General features: G+C 37.3%; 2 protein-coding genes across 2 annotated transcripts in view; both read left to right on the top strand.

Annotated features, from left to right (window-relative positions):
• avpr1aa (arginine vasopressin receptor 1Aa) overlaps nt 1-26,934 on the top strand; it is a 675,329-nt gene that overhangs the window by 47,379 nt on the left and 601,016 nt on the right. The gene's annotated exons all lie outside the window — the stretch shown is intronic.
• ppm1h (protein phosphatase, Mg2+/Mn2+ dependent, 1H) lies at nt 502-25,352 on the top strand. The gene is made up of 11 exons (XM_079858955.1): nt 502-576; nt 1,999-2,414; nt 5,986-6,148; nt 7,932-8,303; nt 8,700-8,812; nt 12,656-12,740; nt 12,962-13,080; nt 14,020-14,083; nt 18,555-18,662; nt 22,121-22,272; nt 23,974-25,352. Exons 2-11 carry the CDS (start codon nt 2,185-2,187, stop codon nt 24,128-24,130), a joined length of 1,563 nt encoding a protein of 520 aa, XP_079715081.1. The 5' UTR covers nt 502-576; nt 1,999-2,184; the 3' UTR covers nt 24,131-25,352.

Below are 26,934 nucleotides of genomic sequence, written 5' to 3'. Positions count from 1 at the left end.
GAGAGATAAAGCACTTTTTAAAGTCTGATATGCATGCGTAAATCATCATTTTGACATGAGTTTATATATTTGCTGACACAGTGTGGGTCAAATAATATTTAAGACAAGATCTTAAATATTAAATTATCCACTATACTGATTATTAAAAGTAATTCCTCTTGTTCATATCTGTTATCTAACACCTAAAATATTAAAATTATACTCTGTTGTGGTTTGTTTTGCTGAACTGATATAAACTGCATTTCATGGAAAAAAAAGATTTATGTTATTTTTAGCACTTTTACTAACCCACTTTTAACTAAACCTAAACCAAACCCTTACCCTATAAGTACATGTTGTTAATCAATATTACTCCTTAAAGCTACACTGTGTAGGATTTACTCCCATCTAGTGGTGAAATTGTTTATGACTACCAACTGAATATTACTTTCTAGCCCCTCCCATTCCGAGGGCATTTTAACTCCTACGGTGGCCGTATGTTTTCAAATCTGCCGGCAGTCGTGAGTAATCTCCCTCTCGCATTCGTCACGGCGCCACTGAGTGTCAAAACGCGAAAGGCGAAGCTTGAATTTCCAGGTATGTCCCTCTTTGGCTAATGTATTTTCAAGATGGAGGCGCAACATGGCTGCCGCCAGTCGAGCGACTCGCTCGTATGTTTTATAAATGGCAGATTCTACACTTACGAGAATACTTGATTAGTTGGTTGAAGTGATTACACATTAATGAGAACGTATAATTTTGAAAGCACAAAGTGTTTTTTGCTAAAAATCAACTTAAATATTACACAGTCTAGCTTTAAAGTAAAGAGTAACCTAATAAAGTGTAGCCTAACCCTTTATTTTGCATAAAATAATATTAACATGCACTAGGGTAAGATTAAGGTTTGGTTTAGGGTTAGTTGCATAATTATGCATAATATTTTGCAACATTAATACCTCTCACTGGGATTTACCATGGTATAGTGATCAGTACTTTGACTTTCAGTGCCATATTTATAGGTGTGTGTTTTATTGCTGGTGTATTCTCTCTGTTTGAGCTTCTTTTAAGTGAATACACTGTTTGGTTGTGTCTTTATTGGGATTATTTGTAGGGAGGTGGATGCCATTTGTGTTTGTCTTTTGATTTCTTTTACACTGCAAAAAAAAAAAAAAAAAAAAATGCTTTTCTTACTTAGTATTTTTGTCTTGTTTCCAGTCCAAATATCTAACATTTCCTAAATCAAGATGCATTTAGATGCAAGTAGTAAAATTATGATAAATGATGGTAAAATGTAAAATATTATGTCTTGCTTTCTGGGGAAATTAATCAAAAGAAAGTGAGTTTTTGCTTAAAAACATGCAAAATTATTTGCCAATGGGGTCAGAAAACTATTGTTTCTGTTTGAATTAAGATTGGAAGATCATTTAGCTTGTTTTAAGCAAAAACTCACTTCATTTTGATTAATTCACAGGACACAATATCGTATGTCATTTTACTCATCTAAATGCATCTTGATTTAAGAATTTTTAGATATTTGGACTGGAAACGACAGAAATAAGTAAGAAAAGCATTTTTTGCAGTGTAGGTAAGTTATTTCTAAAAAACCTTTATTAAGAATTTCTTTTGTTTGTTATTTTGGCCGTTCCCCTCCTGAAGTCCTATCTTTATATCCCACTGATTATGATAAAACTTGTGAAATGTTTTTACTTTACAATAGTGTCCTTGTAATGTGTGCTTGTCCTGGGACCTGAGACCTCTCTCTCTCTCTCTCTCTCTCTCTCTCTCTCTCTCTCCCTCTCTCTCTCTCTCTCTCTCTCTCTCTCTCTCTCTCTCTCTCCCCCCCCCCTCTCTCTCTCTCTCCCCACAACTTTTGTTACTTCTATAGACCTGAAACAGATGTAACAAGATATATAAAAATAAACAGAACACTGTACAATGTCTAAGAACCAAAATACTTATTCCTGATGGAGATATTTTTTTGTTTGTTTTGTTTAGTTTTTTACGCATACATATAATAAGGAAGTAACATAAATGTGAGGGTCAAAGTCACCAATGACCAGTGACGTCATCCAGGGTTCAGTTCCGTTCAGTGACTGAAGGTGCGCGCTGCGTGTGTTCACCAGCGTTCAGTGCGCGTGCCTGTGACCATCATCATCACCACCACCACTATCATCATCATCATCACCACCACCAACCAACATCATCATGATGATGACACGCGTGCGGTCCGCGGTCTCCAACATCATCGGCGGCATCATGGCTTCGGGCTCCAGCGCGACCGAGGCTCACCCGGATCTCCCGGCCCGGTTCCGGTACAGCAGGCCGGATTTCCTCGCGCTGTCCCCGGACGAGGTGGAGTGCTCTGCGGATCACATCTCCAGACCCATCCTCATCCTCAAGGAGACCAAGCTGCCCTGGGCCGCCGGTTACGCGGAGTGAGTACGCGGATGCTGCGGCGTGTGTGTGTGTGTGTGTGTGTGTGTTCGTTCTCATCATGATGAGAATAATCACATGAGAGTTTTATGAGAATCACATGAGGAATAGAGAATGCAAGATCCATCCATGACACGCATCCATACTTTCATTTCCATCCATGCAGGTTTAGCTAGGGCGCATGCGCGCATTTTGCGCATTATATCATAATCTGAATCTGATAAACTGTCATGTCGGCGATTAGAGCTTATAGTTGTAAGCATGCAGGTGTGATGGTGTGTGAAGCAGGCTAGCACCCTTCTTCTTTTGTTCGGTATAGCCTAATTTTGTTTTTGGTCCTCTGGCACTGTTTTATTTTTATTTTAAAATACAAAAATGTATTTTACTAATATTTTATTTTACTTTATTCTAGTTAAAGAATATATATATATATATATATATATGTTTTAGTAATTTTTTTTTAAGTTAAAGTTTTTCCATCTAATATATCTATTTCATTTTATTTCAGCTTTATTTAAATTACCAACATTTTTTTTAATAGTTATATTTAACAATAACATCACTGCAATTTACAAGAATAACAACTACAATATGTAATATATATTTAACCATTTAGCAATAGGCTAAGTGTAACATAACCTATAATCAGTGATTTGATGACATCATTCCTCATGGGCTTTTTGCAAAGTAAATGAATATACTTCAGTCCAGTACAGTCTCTATACACTCCGATCTGGAACACCTTCAAGATGTTTAATTCACCTTTAACTCTCGGATACGAGACTCACTCACTTCCCTTCCTGATGTCGGTCTAGAGAAGTGAGATTGACAGGGAAAGAGCTCTCGATGCCGGGTCACATGACCAACTCTCAGGAGAACATGCACTGTCGTGTTTAACTGGAGCAGTCTATCTATCTATCTATCTATCTATCTATCTATCTATCTATCTGTCTATCTATCTATCTATCTATCTATCTATCTATCTATCTATCTATCTATCTATCTATCTATCTATCTATCTATCTCTATCTATCTATCTATCTATCTCTCTGTCATTCTTTCTATCTATCTATCTATCTATCTATCTATCTATCTATCTGTCATTCTATCTATCTATCTATCTATCTATCTATCTATCTATCTATCTGTCTCTGTCATTCTATCTATCTATCTATCTATATCTATCTCTCTGTCTATCTATCTATCTATCTATCTATCTATCTATCTATATCTATCTCTCTGTCTTTCTATCTATCTATCTATCTATCTACTATCTATATCTATCTATCTATCTATCTATCTATCTATCTATCTATCTATCTATTTATCTATCTATCTATCTATCTATCTATCTATCTATCTATCTATCTATCTATCTCTGTATGTCTGTCTGTCTGTCTATCCAGAAGACAAAGTCATTTCGTCAAGAACACCCTGAAATAACATTTAAACAATGATTGGCAAAAACCCTAACCATAAACTGCCCATAAATTGAGTGGTTAATGTGTGTTTTTTAACCTTGAACCGACGCTGAAACCTGATTGGTTGTGAGAAATATTGTTCCTGGAATCCAGTCACATTTTGTACATAAAAAGCAGCATTTCCAGCAACAGGAGTGAGACGTCACAAATGTCCCTGACGAATGACGTGTCTCCTCAGGACAGGCTGTGAACTGTATGAATCCCATTAGATCCTCATTAACTAATCAATGAAGATGCAGAAATCAGTTTCCGTGGAAACCCTGTCGTGATGTGGGCATTATCAGATGTTCATGAGTCTCGTGTGACTCTTCTGAGATGATGATGGCAGAGATTAGGAGCAGATGAAGACCTGATGAAGGTTGTAGATTTAAACTTAAAGGTGCCATAGAATGCATTGATATAATATTTTAAATTGTTCTCTGATATCTACAGAGAAGGTATGTGGCTTAGGCAAGGGCCAAAATTCTCCAGATACGGTTTTACATGTCCATTTACAACCCTAGGATTTGTCCCTAGAATGAAATGGGCTGTTATTACCTTATTTGGAAGGGTCATGAATAATAATGTTTGAGCTGTGCTCTGATTGGCTGTTTCACAGATCTCATAGTTCTCAAACAAAAAAATATTTTAACAAATTGACTAGATGCATTCGTTTCAATTTAAGCAAAATTAACTATTCCATCATCATTATGCCAAATGTTTGTCTGTGTGAAAGGCTCTTGAGTCTATTTGGGTTATCATGACATCAAAATGGACCGTTCTTATTTTTTTATGGAATATTGTAGTATTTATTATTAACGATTTAACCGTGCTCATCACTGTTTTTAAAATTCATGTTCCTGGTAGTCTTGAATCAGAATATCTTCCCCTCCCTTTATAACAGCAACATCTCTTCTCTTCTCTTCTCTTCTCTTCTCTTCTCTTCTCTTCTCTTCTCTTCTCTTCTCTTCTCTTCTCTTCTCTGATGACGTGGGCGGGGCAACCTGTCAATCACATGAGATCCACCAATAGCAAACCACAACCATCCAATTCCCCAAAGACAAAATCAAGCCCCGCCCTACATTTGTTCTTGTTTGAGAAGCCGTTTAACTCGGATATACGTAACAATAGGGAAGAAAAGACTATCACAAAAAATATAAAGCACAGACCACACTGGTCCCTAACTTATTCTGCTTAATGACCAGACGCGATGCGATTCCAGCGACAAGCAATTTGTCTGTCCACTACGAGATGCGTCAAAATCAATCAAAACCCACAGCCAATCAGAACAGTGTGTGGGCGGAGTCAGCCAATCAGAACAGCGTGTGGGCGGAGTCAGCCAATCAGAACAGCGTGTGGGCGGAGTCTGCCAATCAGAACACTGTGTGGGCGGAGTCAGCCAATCAGAACAGCGTGTGGGCGGAGTCTCGCAGCGAGTGCACGGCACCAGAGAGTAATCTTGACGGCACTCGCAAGAAAACAGATAAGCACATAATCAAATTCACAAATATTACACCATATAAACATTATTAAAAATACATACGGAGTAACTAAAACAATTTTTGTCAAAGAATACACTTGTTTGTTCTCAGTTTAAACGTTCTTGTTTCCATTTGTTTAATCTCAAGATCTGAGGTGAATTATCCATTGTTGCTTTTACAGCTTTAAAGCTGGAGCACTAAATGATATTCAGAGTCACATGACACGCTTTTAACATTAAATAAAGCACATAAACAGTGCCTGAGATTATCATCGCCACACTTTGTGTTTGTTGTTCCAGCGCGACGTCGCAGAAAAAGAGAAACCGTTTCTAGAATAGAATCGTCGCGTGTCGCCGTTGCGGCTGGTTAGGACAAACACTCTCATTAACATGGACAATAACCTTTTATCGTGTGTCGCGTGTCGTTAGGACACGGTGTGAGGCCTTGTCTACACTAGGGTTGGGTATCGTTTGAATTTTAACGATTCCTAATCAAATCCGATTCTTATCGATTCCTGTAACATTGAAAAGATACCTTTTATATCTTTATATATATATATATATATATATATATGTCACGTTGTTAATGGGGAAACTGTAGCTGTGATGATCTTCTGTGTCTCGACTCTACAGGGTGATCAATGCAGGTAAAAGTGCCCTGAACGAGGACCAGGCGTGTTGTGAGGTGGTGGAGCTCCGGAAGAGACCCGCTGACCCGTCCAGCCCCAGTTACACTCCCACCCGGAGACGCTCCTCTCTGCCCAGCGCTGACATACTGGAGACCATCGACAGCACGGTGAGGGTCACATCTGTACTGGGAGAAGGGCTTCCCACAGATAATGAGAGATGGTCCATAACACACTCAGGTTTTATAGTGCCCCATTGTGCTATTTTAATTAAGGGTTCCTAGTTTTGATTGGGATCTCCTACAACAGGTTTACATGCAATCAAGGTCAAAAAACACTTATAATATACATTGCAGCATCAGCTCTTTTCTCACTGTGTCTGAACAATTCAATGAAGGATTCGGTCTCTCTAAACCCCGCATTCCTGAAAGCCTGCTCTGATTGGTCAGATGACCCAGTCTGTTGTGATTGGTCTACTCTGCTCTGATTGGTCAGATGACCCAGTCTGTTGTGATTGGTTTACTCTGCTCTGATTGGTCAGATGACTCAGTCTGTTGTGATTGGTCTACTCTGCTCTGATTGGTCAGATGACTCAGTCTGTTGTGATTGGTTTACTCTGCTCTGATTGGTCAGATGGCCCAGTCTGTTGTGATTGGTTTACTCTGCTCTGATTGGTCAGATGGCCCAGTCTGTTGTGATTGGTCTACTCTGCTCTGATTGGTCAGATGACCCAGTCTGTTTTGATTGGTCTACTCTGCTCTGATTGGTCAGATGACTCAGTCTGTTGTGATTGGTCTACTCTGCTCTGATTGGTCAGATGGCCCAGTCTGTTGTGATTGGTCTACTCTGCTCTGATTGGTCAGATGACCCAGTCTGTTGTGATTGGTCTACTCTGCTCTGATTGGTCAGATGACCCAGTCTGTCGTGATTGGTCTACTCTGCTCTGATTGGTCAGATGACTCAGTCTGTTGTGATTGGTCTACTCTGCTCTGATTGGTCAGATAGCAGACAATACAAAATCACTTCTTTTTTTGAGAGACAATAACTAGACCTTTTCCTTCTACATTCACAAACATCTATATTACACACTACATGAAAGGTAAGCTGAAAAGCGTAATAGGGGAAACTTTAAACCACTTCAAAATTAGCATCTTACATTATCAGCAAATGACAATGAATAGGACCAGAGTACGAACAACAAACTGTATAAAAGTAACCCTACAGTGGATAAAAGTTGCATCTCTTCTTTCAACAATCGCTGGGATCAGATTATATATGGGTCAAAATTATGGATTTTTCTTTTATGCCAAAAATCATTAGGATATTAAGTAAAGATCATGTTCCATGAAGATATTTTGTAAATTTCCTACCGTAAATATATAAAACATTTATTTTTGTGAGTGAATGCAGCACAATCATGAACATAAATGCACATATTTAAAGGAGATTTTCTCAATGTTTCGATTTTTTTGCACCCTCAGATTCCAGATTTTCAGGCCAAATATTGTCCTAACAAACCATACATTAATTGAAATCTTATTTGAAATCTTATATGAAATCTTTATCCAGCATTCAGATGATGTATAAATCTCAATTTCAGAAAATTGACCCATATGACTGGTTTTGTGGTCCAGGGTCACATATATAGACCTTATGTAGCTCCGCCCCTTTTCAGCGCTGCGCTCATTGTCTTTTGTCTTCCGGTCTGTATTTCCACAGCCATCTTGCATTTATGAATGAAAATCTTCATAAGAAATCTGCTTCAAACATTATAATCCTCATGATAACTTTTGTTAACTTTACATCAAGTAAATCCACTTCACCAGCTAGTTACTCTTTTAACAGAGATGCCATAGAAATATACAGAGCGACCGCAAAGTTCAAAGACATAAGCATGAGGTCTATAAACAATGCTGAATAATCACAGAATGATTCAATGTTTTGTTTCTGCAGGAAGTGAAGGAGCTGGACTTCCACTACTGGGGTTTGTTTGATGGTCACGGTGGTCCTGGAGCTGCTGTTTTCGCTGCCAAGTTCCTCCACCTGCACATCGAGGAGCAGCTCCAGGAGATCCTGGAGATCCTGCAGAACCCGTCGCTCCAGCCGCCGACGTGTCTAGGCGAGGAGAACCCCGTACACCACCTCCCCCAGCTCCACCTGTCTGCCGGAGGCTCCCAGCGAGGCCTGTCCCGGGCCGCCTCGCTCAGGGGGGCCGCGGGGGCCCCGGGGTCCCCGAACACAACGGCCCCGCGCTTCTTCATGGAGAAGAAGATCAAACAGGAGAGTCTGGTGGTGGGAGCCATAGAAAACGCCTTCAAGGAAATGGTGAGTGTTTTTATGGATCAGGAATCTGGAGGATCTCACTCGGCCACTAGATGGCAGGCTGAGATCTTGAATGAATGATGCATTCATGTAAATGAGCTGAACTCAAGGAATCCTGAGGAAAATGATCATGGTTTCCAGAATAATCTAAAGCAAACCATTTTCAACAGTGATAATTATCATGTTTCTTGAGCATCAAATCATCATATTAGAATGATTTCTGGAGGATCATGTGACACTGAAGACTGGAGTAATGATGCTGAAAATTCAGCTTTGATCACAGGAATAAATTACACTTTACTGTATATTCACAGATATTTTACATTGTAAAGTTTTGCATTGATTTGAAATATCTTTGGGTTGAGTTGTCCGTGTGTGTGTGTGTGTGTGTGATCTCAGGACGCTCACATCGCTCGAGAGAGGTTGGTTTACTGTATCTCTGGAGGATGTACTGCGCTGGTCGTGATGTATTTACTGGGAAAACTGTATGTGGCCAACGCTGGCGACAGCAGGTGAGACTGAACATCACCAAACCACATCACCGTTTCATAAAGCATCATTCATATATTCTTATTTAAGAGAGCTTATGTCTAGACTGAAGATATAGTTATGACTATATATTATTAATAATAATAATAATAATAATACATACACTATCGTTCAAAAATTTGGGGTCAGTAAGATTTGTAATTACAGTTTTTCTCGATTGCTTAAACACATTTCTTGAAACTATGCCTCATATTCTCAAAACTGTAAACACAAATCCATAACGTCTCACCCAATTCCCCAAACATCCTATTTTCAGGTCAAAATGAAGCTCTACACTCAAAACCCATTCACTCTTGCTGAAAAACCAAACTCTGACCTCAGACAGGACACACAAGCCCTCAAAATCACACACACTACAACATAGTCTAACACACTGGTGCAATAAATTCAAAACAACATTTCCAAAACTGGTAAGTTATGTTGCTTGTGGTCCCCCCCCCCCCCATCACAAACCTTTTCACATAATGAACACAAAAGACACCAATGGATACCAGTGGATAATGGCACATTTTTATTCATTCATGTACTACACAGTACAACACACACACAACAAAACAAACATTTTTTCCCTGTTTTACTTTTTTTTTTTTTATTCTCTCCTCAATTTTTTTTTTTTATATTTACTTACAGTAAGATGTGTGTGACCATCATATGACAGTAAAAGAGCACACACAAACCTTATTCTAATATGGAATTGTATTGGAATGGTAAAGAGTGTTGGGACGTAACAGGAGGGCCTCCACTCAAGGATACAATATGATGAACACGTCTAAGAATGTTCCACATATGGTTGAAATACCATCATTGGCCTAGAAAGATAACATTCTGGGAGTCAAGACTAAAGGAGAAAGGATGCCCTCCCTTCTCTGTCACACTCTGTGTCACTCTGTGTGACTGTACGACTGCTGGCCTTTTCTTGCAAGAAAATACACCTCATCAAAGACTATTGGAAATGTTTGTCTCTTATTCAGTGATAGGATTTTGTTTGCCACCACTCCTCCCTGAAGGTTCTCGAGGCGATGGTAAAGCGACTCAAATTTGGCCTTACTCGTAGCCCAGCCTCTCTCATAGTCATACCATTGATAAAGACATGGGCAACTAGAGTGGCTTGAATTTCATCTGAGACTGCTTGCCTTCATGCCCTTCGTCCTCCTCCTCCTCCTCATCCCTCCTCGATCTCTTCCTTCATTGCTTTCTGGATCCATTGTTCCAAAACGCAATAAACTGATTTGGGCCCTTTTATATATCTATTGAAGGATCTGGTTGATGTGTGTTCAATTTTGACTCTTAGTTTTCCACCTGGGTAATTGTGTCTAACTGAGCTGAAGCTGTGCTGACTTGAGTGAACAATTTTGAATGCTAGTGCTTTCTAAATGACAACATGGTGTTGGCATTGAGAAATGAAGGGATTTGTGTGTAGAGTTTTGCAGTGACAGTTCAACAAGTCTGACTCATGTGTCAAAACAGGGAATAGTGTTTATAGTTTAGGGAAATGGGTGTGCTTTTTGATAAATGGCATTATGGTTTTGACATTTTAGTTCAAAAGCCTGGTTATAGTGTTCAAGCAATTGAGAAAAACTGTAATACTTATTCAGCAAAATGCATTAAATTGATCAAAATTGATTCACTGAAGACTGGAGTAATGATGCTGAACATTCAGCTTTGATCACAGGAATAAAGTATATTTTAACATATATTATAAATTGTAATAATATTTCACTGTATTTTTAATTAAATGAACTCAGCAGAAGAGACTTCTTTCAAAAATATTAAAAACTCTTAGTGTGCGAATAAATGGAATGGAAAGGAAAATAAATGTAGATTTTATTTTGCTTTGTTTTTAGCAGCATTGTCATTATCTGTTCAGTTTTACTCTTTTCTTCTCTGGAAGATTCCAAACAATCCATTTATTCACTTTTGTGCAAATATATCAATTCTATTCTGTTATATGATGTTCTGTTAATCAGAGTAGAGTAGAACAGAGCAGAATAGAACTGATAGACTTTAATTCTATTCTGTTATATGATCTGTTAATCAGAGTAGAGTAGAACAGAGCAGAATAGAACTGATAGACTTTAATTATATTGTTATATTATGTTCTGTTAATCAGAGTAGAACAGAGCAGAATAGAACTGATAGACTTTAATTCTATTCTGTTATGTGATGTTCTGTTAAACAGAGTAGAGTTGAACAGAGCAGAATAGAACTGAAAGATTTTAATTCTATTCTGTTATATGATGTTCTGTTAATCAGAGTAGAGTAGAACAGAGCAGAATAGAACTGAAAGACTAATTCTATTTTGTTATTTGATGTTCTGTTAAACAGTAGAGTAGAACAGAGCAGAATAGAACTGATAGACTTTAATTCTATTCTGTTATATGATGTTCTGTTAATCAGAGTAGAGTTGAACAGAGCAGAATAGAACTGATAGACTTTAATTATATTGTTATATTATGTTCTGTTAATCAGAGTAGAACAGAGCAGAATAGAACTGATAGACTTTAATTCTATTCTGTTATGTGATGTTCTGTTAAACAGAGTAGAGTTGAACAGAGCAGAATAGAACTGAAAGATTTTAATTCTATTCTGTTATATGATGTTCTGTTAATCAGAGTAGAGTAGAACAGAGCAGAATAGAACTGAAAGACTAATTCTATTTTGTTATTTGATGTTCTGTTAAACAGTAGAGTAGAACAGAGCAGAATAGAACTGATAGACTTTAATTCTATTCTGTTATATGATGTTCTGTTAATCAGAGTAGAACAGAGCAGAATAGAACTGAAAGACTTTAATTCTATTCTGTTATGTGATGTTCTGTTAAACAGAGTAGAGTTGAACAGAGCAGAATAGAACTGAAAGATTTTAATTCTATTCTGTTATATGATGTTCTGTTAATCAGAGTAGAGTAGAACAGAGCAGAATAGAACTGAAAGACTTTAATTCTATTCTGTTATGTGATGTTCTGTTAAACAGAGTAGAGTTGAACAGAGCAGAATAGAACTGATAGACTTTAATTCTATTCTGTTATACGATGTTCTGTTAATCAGAGCAGAGTTGAACAGAGCAGAATAGAACTGATAGACTTTAATTCTATTCTGTTATATGATCTGTTAATCAGAGTAGAGTAGAGAAGAGCAGAATAGAACTGATAGACTTTAATTCTATTCTGTTATATGATGTTCTGTTAATCAGAGTAGAGTTGAACAGAGCAGAATGGAACTGATAGACTTTAATTCTATTCTGTTATATGATGTTCTGTTAATCAGAGTAGAGTAGAACAGAGCAGAATAGAACTGAAAGACTTTAATTCTATTCTGTTATATGATGTTCTGTTAATCAGAGTAGAGTAGAACAGAGCAGAATAGAACTGAAATACTTTAATTCTATTCTGTTAATCAGAGTAGAGTAGAACAGAGCAGAATAGAACTGATAGACTTTAATTCTATTCTGTTATATGATGTTCTGTTAATCAGAGTAGACTTTAATTCTATTCTGTTATATGATGTTCTGTTAAACAGAGTAGAGTAGAACAGAGCAGAATAGAACTGATAGACTTTAATTATATTCTGTTATATGATGTTCTGTTAATCAGAGTAGAGTAGAACAGAGCAGAATAGAACTGAAAGACTTTAACTCTATTCTGTTATATGATGTTCTGTTAATCAGAGTAGAACAGAGCAGAATAGAACTGAAAGACTTTAATTCTATTCTGTTAATCAGAGTAGAGTAGAACAGAGCAGAATAGAACTGATAGACTTTAATTCTATTCTGTTCTGAGGTAAGCTTGATTTTGTTGTGTGTTTCAGGGCTCTGATCATCCGGTCAGGAGAGATCATTCCCATGTCCAGCTCCTTCACTCCAGAATCGGAGCGCCAGAGACTTCAGTTCCTGGTAAGAGAAATCTGGGAATTCTGATCCGGTTTATTCAGTAATCCAAACGTTTATTCCTCAGATGTGTCATGTTCAGAATGTGGCCTTGGGAAATGTTGTTTTCTGCACTCTGATGTTTGTTTGGATTCTATCAAGGACAAGATCCCTGATTATGAAGCATGTTTGCGGTTTCGCGCAGGAAAAACTCCACTGTTTTTCATTTTTGTCCCGTTCTCTCCCAGGCTCACCTGCAGCCGTCACTGCTGGGAAACGACTTCACCAACCTGGAGTTTCCCAGAAGGGTCACGAAAAAAGAGGTTGGGAAGAGAATGCTGTACCGAGACTTCACGATGAACGGATGGTGAGCTTGACTATCGGGAACAGTTAATATTATTCTGCTCAACAACCGCACACGTATAAAGAAGAGCGTCCGACTGACATGCAAAACGACCAATCAGAGATCATCCTGATTCCATGCCTTTATCATATCACCATAATAGACCAGAAAACTCAAATAATTAATAAAAAATAAGCAAATAATTACTATATATGTATCTATTTGAAGGGATAGTTCACCTTAAAAATTATATTAATGTCATTCCAAACCCAAATGACTTTGAATATTTTGAATAATGTGCTTGTTTCTTTTTCTTCATGAAATTTCTATCAATGGAGAATGAATCCTTCTAGCATCAAATAGGATTCAAAAACACAATAAAGGCACCATAACCGATATCAATATGACTCTTGCACAATATTCCAAGTCTGCTTCATTGATTCTGTTATTTTTTTGTTTATAACTAGGAACAAACTGTCCTATATACTGTATGATATAGATTACCATTTACCATTGCTCACAAAGGCTGTGTTTATTTGATCAAAAATACAGTAAAAATGGTGCAATATTATTACAATTCAAAACATCTGTTTTCTATGTGAATATATGTTAAAATATAATTTATTCCTGTGATCAAAGCTGTATTTTCAGCATCATTACTCCAGTCTTCAGTGTCACATGATCCTCCAGAAATCACTCTAATATGAGGATTTGATGCTCAAGAAACATTTATGATTATTATCAATGTTATGATTATAATGACTTTCAAACAAAACAAAAAAACGTGCTGAGCCCAGTCGTTTAAACAGTAGTGTACACGTGGCTGCTCAACACTGACTCTGATGATTTAATAACCACTCTCTGCTTTGGCATCAGTATTCACTGTGTGTGTCTGCAACTCTCCTGAGTTTCCTCTCTTCAGCTTTAACTGCTGTCTGATGCTTGTTGTGTTGCTTTGTTCAGGGCGTACAAAACAGTTCAGGAAGAAGATCTGAAGTTTCCACTCATATACGGAGAAGGAAAAAAGGTAAGATGGCAGTTAGACGTATTCCTGCTTCACAAAGGTCATACAGGGGTCATCTCTGTCTTTAAACGATTGCCTGTGTCTCTCGCTTTTCTACACTCTTAGAAAAAAGGTTCTATATAGAACTCTAGAGTTCTCGACTCAATTTTAAAGAACACTTCATGCCAAAAAGGTTCTGTACAAGGAGAAACGTCTTAAATGATTGCATAATACTTTCATGTTTTAGGGCAGGGGTTTTCAAACTTTTTGTGTGTGTGGACCACTATTTGTTATCAGGAATTTTCGCGGACCACCTCATAATACACATAATAAAATATGTCTACACACAGTCCTACCTGAATTAATCCGCACCTCTAAATAGGCTTACTAGCACTAAAACTATAACTGGTCATCATATCAGTACAACAGGCTTGTTAAAAGTAAGTTTACTGCACACAACGGCTGCCACATATTTCATTTATTTATTTACTCAAGTTCAATCAGGTTCATTTGAACAACAGGCTTATTTCCATAGCAATGGAGTATGAAATCTATACAGTAATAAGAACACTTGGATATAGTCAGCATTTCAAAACCTTTGGTGATTATTAATCTTCAGAGTTTTACAAGTCCTCAAAAAGTAGGCTTGAGTTTGTCCACTTAACAGCACATCCGCAAAACATTTCAGAAACGCGAGATCAAGAAACCAAAACAAATTATTTTTGGAAATTAAAATAATAACAGGCCTTATTCATTTCATTTATACATTTTGTTTCATATAAACTGCCTATAAAGGTACTATCCACCGGTCCATGTTGTGGTTGTAACGGCACTGAACATGAACGTCACTAGCCAGTAATCACACAATGACTTGACAATTTAATTTAAATTTTATATCAATATAGGCCTACATATTCTTTTTACTTTTTATTTTTTTTTATGGGAATTTCCTGGTAAAATGAAGGTAAAAAAATATTATTTTATATTTTATTTTGCCTTTCCACGGACCACAGTTTGGGAATGGCCGTTTTAGGGCATATTTCATTTTTCTCTAGTGATAAAATATGTTTATGAGCTGTTTAATTCATACATTTTGAAAATGAATTAAAACAATGAATTAGTTAAAACTATTCTAACACAAATTCATGGCAATCTACACACACAGGATGATTTTTAAATTCAACATCCAGCGGATACAACAATTAATTTGTAAATGTTTGTTGAAACGTTTAGAAAAGTACAAAAATAATTTTGAATTGTGTTTTGCATTTGTACACATACATTTGTTTGAGCTATTTGCAAATGGCATTTTGTGAATATGAATTAGGTTGAGTTGCTTGCAAAAATATAAATGAGTTTTTTCTGAATGTGAATTGTTTTACACGATTAGAGATTAGAGATTAATTTCAGTTCTGTCTCTTTAAGAAAGATTTAAAAGGTGAACTCAATGACCTTACAAGGATCTTTCTTGCTTAATCTTTGGCCATATTTTGGAGAATGAATCATTTCAGAGAAGTTGAGAAAGAGGAAAAAAAACATCAAGGCCAGCAAAAGAAATCTCCGGTCATCTTCAGACGTTCAGAAGCGGTCGTGTCGTGAGATTGCACACGTCTGTTGCTCTGATGTCAGCGAGACGATTGCAGAAAGAAAGGCTGAGGGAGTTTTCAGCTTTTGGCAGCTTTCTCTCTTCTGACCAAACGTGATCAATCTCGTGAATTTACTCCCTCTTGTGGAAAGTCATAAAAACACGGAAAAATTTCGTTTGGTCCCCGGGGGCCACTCCCCCCCCCCCAACCCAAAAAATGCAGTTTTTCCTAAATAACTACCTGAACCGTGGCACCGAGGATGAAGAAATTTTTATGGTATGTTGGTCTTAAGGGCCCACATCAACCTAGCCCATAATCACTCATTTGTGATTTGCGCCCCTTCCCATAAAAAATAAAAATGCAATATTATTCTGCTTTAATCGCCCCTATCTTCAGATGAGATGTTCAGAACTGCACCATATTTCATGTGTATGATTAACTTGACATCCTCTGGGGGTATGCTAAGTTTCGTAGAATTTCATCCATGGGGGGGGTATAAAATAAATTCATTTATGTGCACATTTAGTGACTGTACACTCATCGGCCTGTAGATGGTGCTGTTGAGCGAAGGGTTGCTGGTTTAGGATGATACTGTCACACACACACATGCAGGAATACAAACAAATGCAAGCATGCACACACACTGACATCCACACGCACAGACACACACCCATACACACACATACAAATCCACATGCACAGACACACACACACAAACACACACGCGCACACACATGTACGCACGCATACATACACGCACAGACACACACACACACAGACACACACATACACAAACACACACACATACACACACACACAGACAGACATGCACATACTACTACTTTTTTTAGGTATATACATAAACACGCAATACAGCCAAATAGCTCCACGTCATTTATTTTTGTGGAAAGCCAGTGCAGGCCTGAGCGGTGGTCATATTTTGTACCGCCATGCGGTACATCTAGTTACATGGCTACCTACCAAATAAATCAATAATTTGACACAAAATATTGATTTAAAAAGGAGTTTATTGATTTAAAAACGATTGTATTGCTTCCGCTAAAGAAAATAGTCCGTTCCGTCTCTACGGTTAGAATACTGCGTCCATAGCAACGCTCTGTTTTTCATGGCAACGGTCTGTTATACTTCGCAGCGTTATCTGTTATCAATAACACACCGCATTCTACATTAGAATTCAACCAAGCCATGTAATAAGTGCTAATATCACTGTTTTAGAAGAAAAGGTTCTATATGGAACCTTCAAGGGTTCCGTCATGGGAACATTTGATGAATTTAGTTTTAATTAGTTTATTTTGTTTTATTTGAATTCTATCCTATCATAAATAAAAAATGTAAATAACATGTTAAACATTAAAAGTTTTATGTGATCATTTAAGACCTTTCTGGCATAAAGTGTTCTTTAGAATTGAGTTCGTTCTAAATGGAATCCCACTGAACCTTTTTCCCAGGAGTTGTTGTTGCTGTCGGGGTGTTAATGTGATCTGAGATCAGTGTGGTGTGTCTCAGCTTCTCGAGGCATCTGTTCTAAATCCTCGTCTCGAAAGCGTTCGGTTGCCGATATCAAAAACGACTCCGCCGCGACACGAGGGAGTCTGAGAAAGCAGCTGGTCGAGGGAATGTGTATTATTAACCAGCAAGGGCATTCTGGGAAGGATCTGCTCGCTGAATTCCCTCTGTATCAAACTAACCATCATGCACACTCTTAAAAATAAGTTTTTCACAGTGATGCCATAGATAGAGGAACCATTTAGGTTCCCAAGTGAACATTGGGAAAAGTCCCTCTGTGGTGAAAATCAAGTTTTTAATGTTGTTTATGTGTCTATGTGGTGTTTTTAATATGCTTTAAGTCAAACCATGTGTAAATTCATAAGTCGACAGCATTGCTGAGTATTTCCTCCTTAAAACTGCAGTGAACCAAAGACAGTCTCAAAAACACGCTTTGAAATCGCTGGTGTTTCTGACGTCACAAACTACCTTGTAACCAATCAGATCAACGTGTGATCGTCAACCAGTGGATCTCTGAGCTGAGTGAGTGAGTGGAGGCGGGGCTCATTTGCATATTCATAGAACCGCGCATACTAAATGAGGCAAGGGTGTCGAGTTACATTCAAGATATTTTAAGGCATCAAGATGAAAAAAACGTTTAAATTAGTAATTTTGGTGATCAAAGATGAGTTTCAAGGGATAAAATTATTGACTACAGGAACAGCTTGAATGTTGATTATTTTCCTCATATTCTCCATTGTTGCGTCTCCTCTTTTCCCAGTCTGTCAGTAACGCTCTGTTTACTGTCTCTATGAAGCCCCTCCTTCTGAAAAGCACACTGTGCTCTGATTGGTCGGCTGGAGCAGTGTGTTGTGATTGGTCGAGTGCTTCGAGTGTGTTTGGGAAATGTCCCGCCCCTTACCATAACCGCCAGTTTAACACACTACTAACTAACTCAACCAGGCCCCGCCCCTTTATTCTGCGTATGAATTATTATAATGAGGAATGCTGTGACGTGTTCGTTCCCGGAAGAAACTCAAGACTACAATGAGTTCAGAAACACTGACACTGATATAGAGAAGAACTTTTTCATGCTCAAACAGCAACATTACACACTATTAAGAAAGATTTAAAAATCTTAAGAACCTTTTTCCACTATAAAAACCGAACGTTTGTTCATGGATCCAATAAAGAAGCTTTATCTTTAGGAGTGTAGAGACACTCTTTAGTTTGACTAGGAAATACAGCAGATTAGGGAAGTAAACGGTTGGAAAGCTGTGTTGTGTTGGCATATATGAAGTGAGTTATATGTGTGTGTGTGTGTGTGTGTGTGTGTGTGTGTGTGTGTGTGTGTGTGTGTGTGTGTGTGTGTGTGTGTGTGTGTGTGTGTGTGTGTCGCTCAGGCTCGTGTTCTGGCCACCATCGGCATCACTCGAGGACTCGGTGATCACGACCTGAAGGTTCATGACTCTGACATCGCTATCAAACCCTTCCTCTTGTGTTCTCCTGAGGTTTGTCATTCACCTCACACACACACACACACACACACACACACACACACACACACACACACACACACACACACACACACACACACACACACACACACACACACACACACACACACACACACATGTAGTGTTTTCATTTTTTATGGGGACTTTCCATAGACATAATGATTTTTATACTGTACAAACTGTATATTCTATTCCCTTACACTAACCCTACCCCTAAACCTACCCATCACAGAAAACTTTCTGCAATTTCACATTTTCGAAAAAACATCACTTTTTTGATTTATAAGCCGTTTTCCTCATGGGGACCAAAAAATGTCCCCACACGAACAAGGATTTCGGATATTGCCATCCTTGTGGGGACATTTTGTCCCCACAACGTGATGATTACCAACTCACACACACACACACACACACACACACACACACACACACACACACACACACACACACACACACACACACACACACACACACACACACACACACACACACACACTCCAGATGACTTCATTACTTCATTAAGCAAGACCACAGTATTATTGGTTTTTGGCACATGCATCACTGTAATGTCATGTTTGTTAAACAAGGTACCATGTTGTTTAGTCATGATTTTACCATGCTTTTTGGACATGGCACCATGGTATTATCATGTTTTTTTACTGGATTCTTTTGTTGTTGTTGTTGTTGTTTTTAAATATAATGCTATAGAGTGTGTGGCAGGGTTATTATCATTAACTAAAAGATTTCATGAATTGAAACATTATAAACATTAACTGCATCAATATATATATAAAAATGTACTTATTGTCAGCTACATCACTTCTCATTTTCATTTAGTTCAAGTTGAAGTATTAATATAACTAAAATTAAATAAAATAAAATAATAAAACGATTAAAAACTATATAGACGTTTTTAAAAAGTGTCAAAAATACAACAAAATGACTAAAATAAAAAATATAAATAGTATAATAGTATATCAGTGATACTTACATTTACCATGGTATTAGTATGTTGTTTGCAAAAAGTACCATGGTATTATTGTGTTTAATCATGGCATTGTTTCTTTGGGAAAGGGTAAAATATGTTAAATATGTACCATGGTAATACCATGCTTTGTTTTTTAAACAAGGTACCATGGTATTACTGTGTTTTTGAATATGATACTATGGTATTACCATGGTTTGTGGACATTCACCATGGTATTTACTATTTCTATATTATTTGGAAAAAAGAGCCATTGTATTACTGTTTTTTTATTGTATCACCATGTTGTTTGGGGATATTTACTATGGTATTATGATGTTTTTGGAAAGGAAATGATAATATCATGTTTTGTTGACTGTGTAACATGGTAATACCATGACTTTTTTTTTAAACAAGGTACCATGTTATTATTTTGCATATGGTAACATGGGATTACCATACTGTGTGGACATTTACCATGGTATTACTGTGTTTTTGGATGCGTTTTGCATGGTATTATCATGTTTTTTGGACATTTACTATGGTATCCCCGCCCCCCTGCAAAAGGTATCATGGGAATGCCTTGTTTTTCAGACTCTTCTGAGTATTTCGGAAGTAACTTGAAAATGCAGTCTACTGAATATATTAAAGTACTATGGTATTCCCAACTGACGCCGACAGCACAGTACTTTTGCAGGGTTTCTGGGTCAGACATCGGGTCTGTTTGGCTTAAAGCAGCTTCTATACGTGATATAGCCTCAGATATATAGATAATGCTGTCTATCAGAGCCACAGTTGTCCTCTTGTGCTCGAGTTTACTGCTTTAAGAGTGAAGTGTTGGAGTTAAAGCAGTGACACGAGTCTCTCCTCTCCTCAACTCTTCTGAAGCTCTCTTGATCTTTAATTCACACGCTGTGTAAAGTTCATCCACGGTTCGTCCCGCCGTCTGCACTTTCTCTCTCTCGGCTTCTCTTTGATCTGTTTTTCTTATTCCTCCTCCTCTCCTCGATGCACTTTTCCCCCGTTATATGATTGTGCAACATGCAGAACTCAGTCAACTGTGCTCCGGTTAGATCGAGTCGTTCTTCTCCTGTCTGACTGTGACACACACACACTGGGTGAAAGGTCGAGGCTGGGTCACCGAGGACAACCTGACACTCGCATCAAATATGATTTATATCCATCTGTCTATCTTTCTATCTTATATATAAATAAACCCTATAATAATAAATAATACAATATAACCCTATAATAAATATATTCTAATACATTTTTAAAAATTAATAAATTTTATTTTATTTTTAAGTATTTTAATTTTATATATATATATATATATATATATATATATATATATATATATATATATATACAGTATATATATTAATACATATGTGTGTTTAATTATTTTAATATTTATATATATATATAAACTAATATATAGATAATTAAATGGATTTATTATTTAAATATTAAATGTATTCATTTATATATAACAATTTTGACACCTCTTCATAGAATTATAATACTTATATTTGATCCATTATGATTAATAATATAATTGAAATAAAAGTGTTGCACAGAGCTGTACAGAAAGCATGTGTGTGAATGGTTGTCCTCATTGCTGGCCTGTGTTGATGTGATGCAGTGAGTCTGATGAAACGGGTCTCAGTCACGATGTGTGTGAGCAACACTCTGTCGAGAGTCTCTGACTGCATCTAACAGGCTTATGGGATCGTGAGCGTTCGGCCAGCCGGCTTTTAGATGGATATTCAGCTTTAACCAAAAACACTGACCGTTTGAGTCATGACAGATGAAGCTACAAGTGTTTCCGGGATTTTACCACTGTTAAAAGACAATCAATATTTAATAAATAATTTTTTACAGACATTATATAAGTACCATATTCATTATTACCCAATAATACACATTGTTTTTAAATGAATCAGTATCTGTTTATATTGACAATTTACTTGTGCATGGTTTTCTCTATTTTACCTCTAATGTTACCTAATAAATCTTAGTTACAGTTTTAAGTTTTAAAGTTTAATTTTTTTAGTTAATAATTTTTTTTAATTATTTATTTTGTTTGGTTACTACTGATTTTACCCTGTTCTTGCTAAGAAAACACGCTTTCTGATAAGAAACAAACAAACAAACAAACCAATAACTAAATAAATCTAATGCTCACTTAAATTTGAAATTTTGAAAAAAGTTTTAAAAAAATACAAAAAATGTCCATTTATAAAATCATAAAGTAGTTTATCACTTATTGGACAAAATTTCTTTGAATATTAAAATTTGAATATTAAAACAATTAGATTAATAATAATAATCACACTAAACTCTTCTTCTGTTACGTTAAATAGCTTATTCGTGGTGTGTTTACAGTTGTCCAGCTACACAATAATCTAAAATCACTGATTTATTATTAGCGCATGAAAGTAGGATTTTATTAATGTTTGTGTATTCTAATACGTCATTTCTACAGGTGAAGGTCTATAACCTGTCTCAGCATGAGCACGGCGCTGATGATGTCATGATCCTGGCTACGGATGGACTCTGGGATGTGTTGTCCAATCAGGAAGTGGCAGAGGCGGTATCTGGTTTCCTTGGAAACTGTGACCCTGATGACCAGCACAGGCAGGTTCCTCAGCTTTGGTTGAGTATCAACTATCTAGTACAGCGTGATGGCCTGTGTTTGGTTAACGTAGAAGAGAATGAGGTTTGGCGTTTAACATGAGATGATGAAACTCGCGCTCTATAAAAAATAAAGGTTCCGAAAAGTGATGTCATAGAAGAATCATTTCAGTGGACATTCTAAAAAAGAATGTTCCAACATTTTGTGGGAAATAAAGGCATTGATGGTTCCATGAAGAACCTTCAACATCCATGGAATTGATCAAAAGGTTCTTTATAGTGAAGAAAGGTTCTTTTTGGAATGTTCACTGAAAGATTCTTTGGGGAACCAAATGGTTTCGTTACTTTTATGTTTTAAGAGTGTGAATGGAAGCATAAATGTTTCAGTGTTGAAGATCTGGACTGGGAACTGGGTTGGAGGTTCAGGCCAAGAACCATCAGTGTTAATAAAGACGCATGAAGGACATTTCAAGTTATTGGTTTTCTTCTTCACCCAAAGATTCACTCATCATTCATTCACACTCATGTTGTTCCAAGAAAGACATGAAGTTGTTGTAGTACTTTATTGTTCAGTCTTGAATTGGTCTTTGGTCTCACCACACAATCACAAAACAATTCACAATACACAACATCCACAATATCAAAGCTTAAAATATTCACATTTCCCACCCCTTATTTAAAAGACTTTATTTGCTTTAATTGCGTTTGGGGTTCTATAACGACGACGAGATGGTAATAATTCAAAAACATGATTCAGGCGGTGTGTTATGTGTGTCTCTTGTTATACTCAAAGCTACAGCAATTTCATATAATAGATCGACTGACTTCTGCTTGGATCCTATGATTTTTCCTGCTACTCTTGTACTTCTGTTTAATTTGACTTTATTCACAGATGGGGTAAAACACACAGGGGTGTGTTTCCCGTACAACGCCGTATCTCGCTGCTTCACTATCACAGTACGATGCATCGTTGAAGAAATCAACTAGCGAGTCTCGACTGTTTCCCGAAACCATATTGTCGCAAACTGGTCGTTCAACCACATTGGTTTATGACGTCACACATGTGTTAGAGTAATAACTACTTTTAATGTATCTGTCTGAGATCAAATTAACGCTAGATGTTTCGCTATAAATTACAGACACGTCATCTGAGGACTATTTCTCATTTTTCTCAGTTATTTTGCTTTATTTCCAGATTCAATCATAGGCTCGTTCTTACACTAGAGCTCGTTCACACATGCGCGCACTTCAAAAACGACACTTTAAATCTCTTGACAGACTCAAAGACGTAAATGACATTTGTATGTATCCTAAATAAAAGATATAGATTGTACTGAATGTCAGCTTGCTTATTTTGCCCAAGATCAGGATTTATTGAGTCCACATGTCATGCAAACTAGAAACTGCTTCTAACCACATCTCGAGATCTGTCTTTTCAAACACACAACTCTGCGATGCTGTTTGTGAATGTTCGTTGGAACGATGGTTTCGGGAAACACCGACTCGATGAACTGCCGATAACGATGAAACTTGCGACCATAGTTGGCTAACGATGCTTTTGGGAAACACACCCGTTATGTTATACCCTAAAACACTCTATTAAACTACTATAATTGAGTAAATGATGATTGAACGTCGCGTTTGGGTGAACTATCCCTTTCATTTTGAGAGACTGATCTGAAGAGCATCTCCATTGTTTCTCAGGTACACCATGGCAGCTCAAGACCTGGTGATGAAGGCCAGAGGAGTCTTGAAGGACCGAGGTTGGAGAATCGCCGGAGACCGGCTGGGATCTGGAGATGACATCTCGGTCTTCATAATTCCTCTAATGAACGACAGTAAACAGCCTCAGCCGAGCTGACCAATCAGGAGGCAGGGCGCCAACCGAATGGGACTGAATCCGTCTCTAACACGACGCTCAGATGCTCACACAGCGTCTTGCTGGAGTTTGTGGCACGCGCTCTGCGTTTGAGCTCATTTACAACACGGACATTTGCTTTTAAGACTTGAAAGTCAACATCTACTGACTTTGAAGACCCACGTCGACGTTCCCAACGTCCGCGTGGGATGATGGGATCAGTATATAAGTTCTAACTTTGCACAATGACTAAAGGAGTCGTCCGACTCTTTGAAGTTCTCCGTGGACAGATGCGCACCCACCGCAGTTTGTTTATCCGCACTCATCTGGCAGCTAGGCGGAAACAACCGTGTTTTGTTTGTCCTTTCAGGATATCCATTTATCCTTTGAATGTTTAGTTTGCGGTTTTCCTTCTTTGCGTTCCTTGGAAAAAATCAAAGCAATTCTGGCTGTTATTTGTACATCCTGTTTTACAAGGACTGAAAATCAGTTTTGTTTCTCTCGTGCGCTGTATATTTGCAATAGCTAAATAATGCCGACTTGATCTTCCACTCGCCTCAGTAAGGCTTTTAGGAGTGTCATGTTCAGCGAGCATTACCGTTGATTTCTGTACGTGAATTAACACCTACCTGCAATCTGTTCGTCAGGGCTCCCGTGTGGAGGTTCGCTGAGGTCTGACTAGCGCTACATCATGTTCACAGTGGCACCTTCCTCTTCTACAGCACAAAACCCGCTGTGAGCATTTGGAAAGGCTTTCGTATACACACACATAATGTGCAAACACACACATATACACACTCCCCAAGAGAGTGGCCATCTGGTCAGCACAACCTGAGTGTGACCAAAACAAGACTAATTTGGCCATAGATTCAGCTGTGTGTGTGTGTGTGTGTGTGTGTGTGTGTGCAGCTCTCTAACACTTTAGCGCAGTCGTTTGTGTGGGTGGACGGCACTGCAAGGGCATCACATGCTTACTAAAGGCACATTCTGGGAAGTGCACACACATGCACTGCAACAATGATTCATAAACTGCTTATGTGGCTCCATTAATGCTTATTGAAATGGCCGACAGATTTTTAATAAAAACTCACTTAAGATGTTTCTAAATGTTTCTTAAATAACAGGAATAATTTCATATGTTTACCCAAATGATGTACTCCCTGTGTAAAACAAAATAATTCCAGACAGTTGTTAAAAGAATAAAGTTGTAGGTTCACACCAAACCAAACATGTTGTCATTATTGACCATGGCTTGTATTGTATGTGATATCAGTAATGCGCTGATCTGATTGGCTCTTCTCAAAATTCAAATTTGTTGCATTTTTCAAGCGCCAAATTTGTTTTAGATTGGTGAGCTGGAGATTTTCGGTGAGTAATGATTTAGTTTTGATTGAGAAACGGACCATAATTCATCATGTGATTTAAGTAGACTCTGTACATCATAGTGTTAGACTATTATGGTTTTAATGGACTTTTAAGGCAGGTAAACCATTTTGGGGAGAAGGATAGTCGCGGTCTTTGATGTTGATCATTAAGTCATATAAAACAATAAAAGGAGTTTAAAAATACCCAAATTAAATGTGAGCTGAAGACTGTAAGACAGAACAGCACTGAATGGCTTATAATGTTTCATTTGCATAATGTCCCAGCAAGCAATAGTCGTCATTTCACCGTCTCGGTTAACTTTAGACCTGATATAGTAACCCGGTTCTAGCCAAAATAACCTTGAATTTGGTTACATGTCGTTGTTGCCAAAATAACTTGCGAGATGTATGATATTCCATAATGTATGGAAGCTTGTTTCCGCCACAGAATAAAACATTTTAAAAGATAATTGCGACTTTTTATCTCTGACATCAAAAGATGTCAGAATTGCATGATATAAAGTCAGAATTGCGTGATATAAAGTCAGAATTGCGTGATATAAAGTCAGAATTGCGAGATATAAAGTCAGAATTGCGAGATATAAAGTCAGAATTGCGAGATATAAAGTCAGAATTGCGAGATATAAACTATTCTGAGGTAAAAAAAAAATATATATATATATATATTTTTTTAGAATTGGACTTTATATCACGCAATTCTGACTTTATAACACATAATTGCGAGTTTAAATCTCGCAATTCTGACATCTTTTCTCAGAATTGTGAGATATAAACTCACAATTGTGAGATATAAAGTCGCAATTGCGAGAAAAAAAGTCAATTCTGACTTTATAAGACGCAATTGCGACTTTATTTCATGCAATTCTGACTTTATATCTCGCAATTCTGACTTTATAACACGCAATTCTGACTTTATAACTCGCAATTCTGACTTCATATCTCGCAATTCTGACTTTATATCTCGCAATTCTGACTTTATATCTCGCAATTCTGACTTCATATCTCGCAATTCTGACTTTATATCTCGCAATTCTGAGATTCAGAAAGTCAGAATTGCGAGATGTAAACTCGCAATTGTGAAATAAAAAGTCGCAATTATCTTTTAAAATATTTTATTCTGTGGCGGAAACAAGCTTCCATAATAATGTAAGCAAAGTAAATGGTGATTACAAGGTGTTTGGTTTCATTTCTGTATCTAATTGATGACTAGTCTATTCTTGGGCGATGGTTTAGACGCCTATTAAATTTTCACTGACAGCCCAAATTTCGCCTTGTTTTAGGCTAGACGTCTGCGCTGTGTTTGGACGGCCATTAGACGTCTTTTAAACGTAAAATTGCTTGCTGGGAGATGGCATCCATCTTAAGTCATTTGGTGTTTAGTCTTTTTTGTAATGGGAACCGACACAACATTTTTTTAGTGTT

The sequence above is a fragment of the Squalius cephalus genome, assembly GCF_949319135.1.
Source record: "Squalius cephalus genome assembly, chromosome: 23".
Classification (NCBI taxonomy): domain Eukaryota; kingdom Metazoa; phylum Chordata; class Actinopteri; order Cypriniformes; family Leuciscidae; genus Squalius; species Squalius cephalus.
Note: the sequence above shows the minus strand (reverse complement) of the source record. Positions and strands in the feature narration are given on the sequence as shown.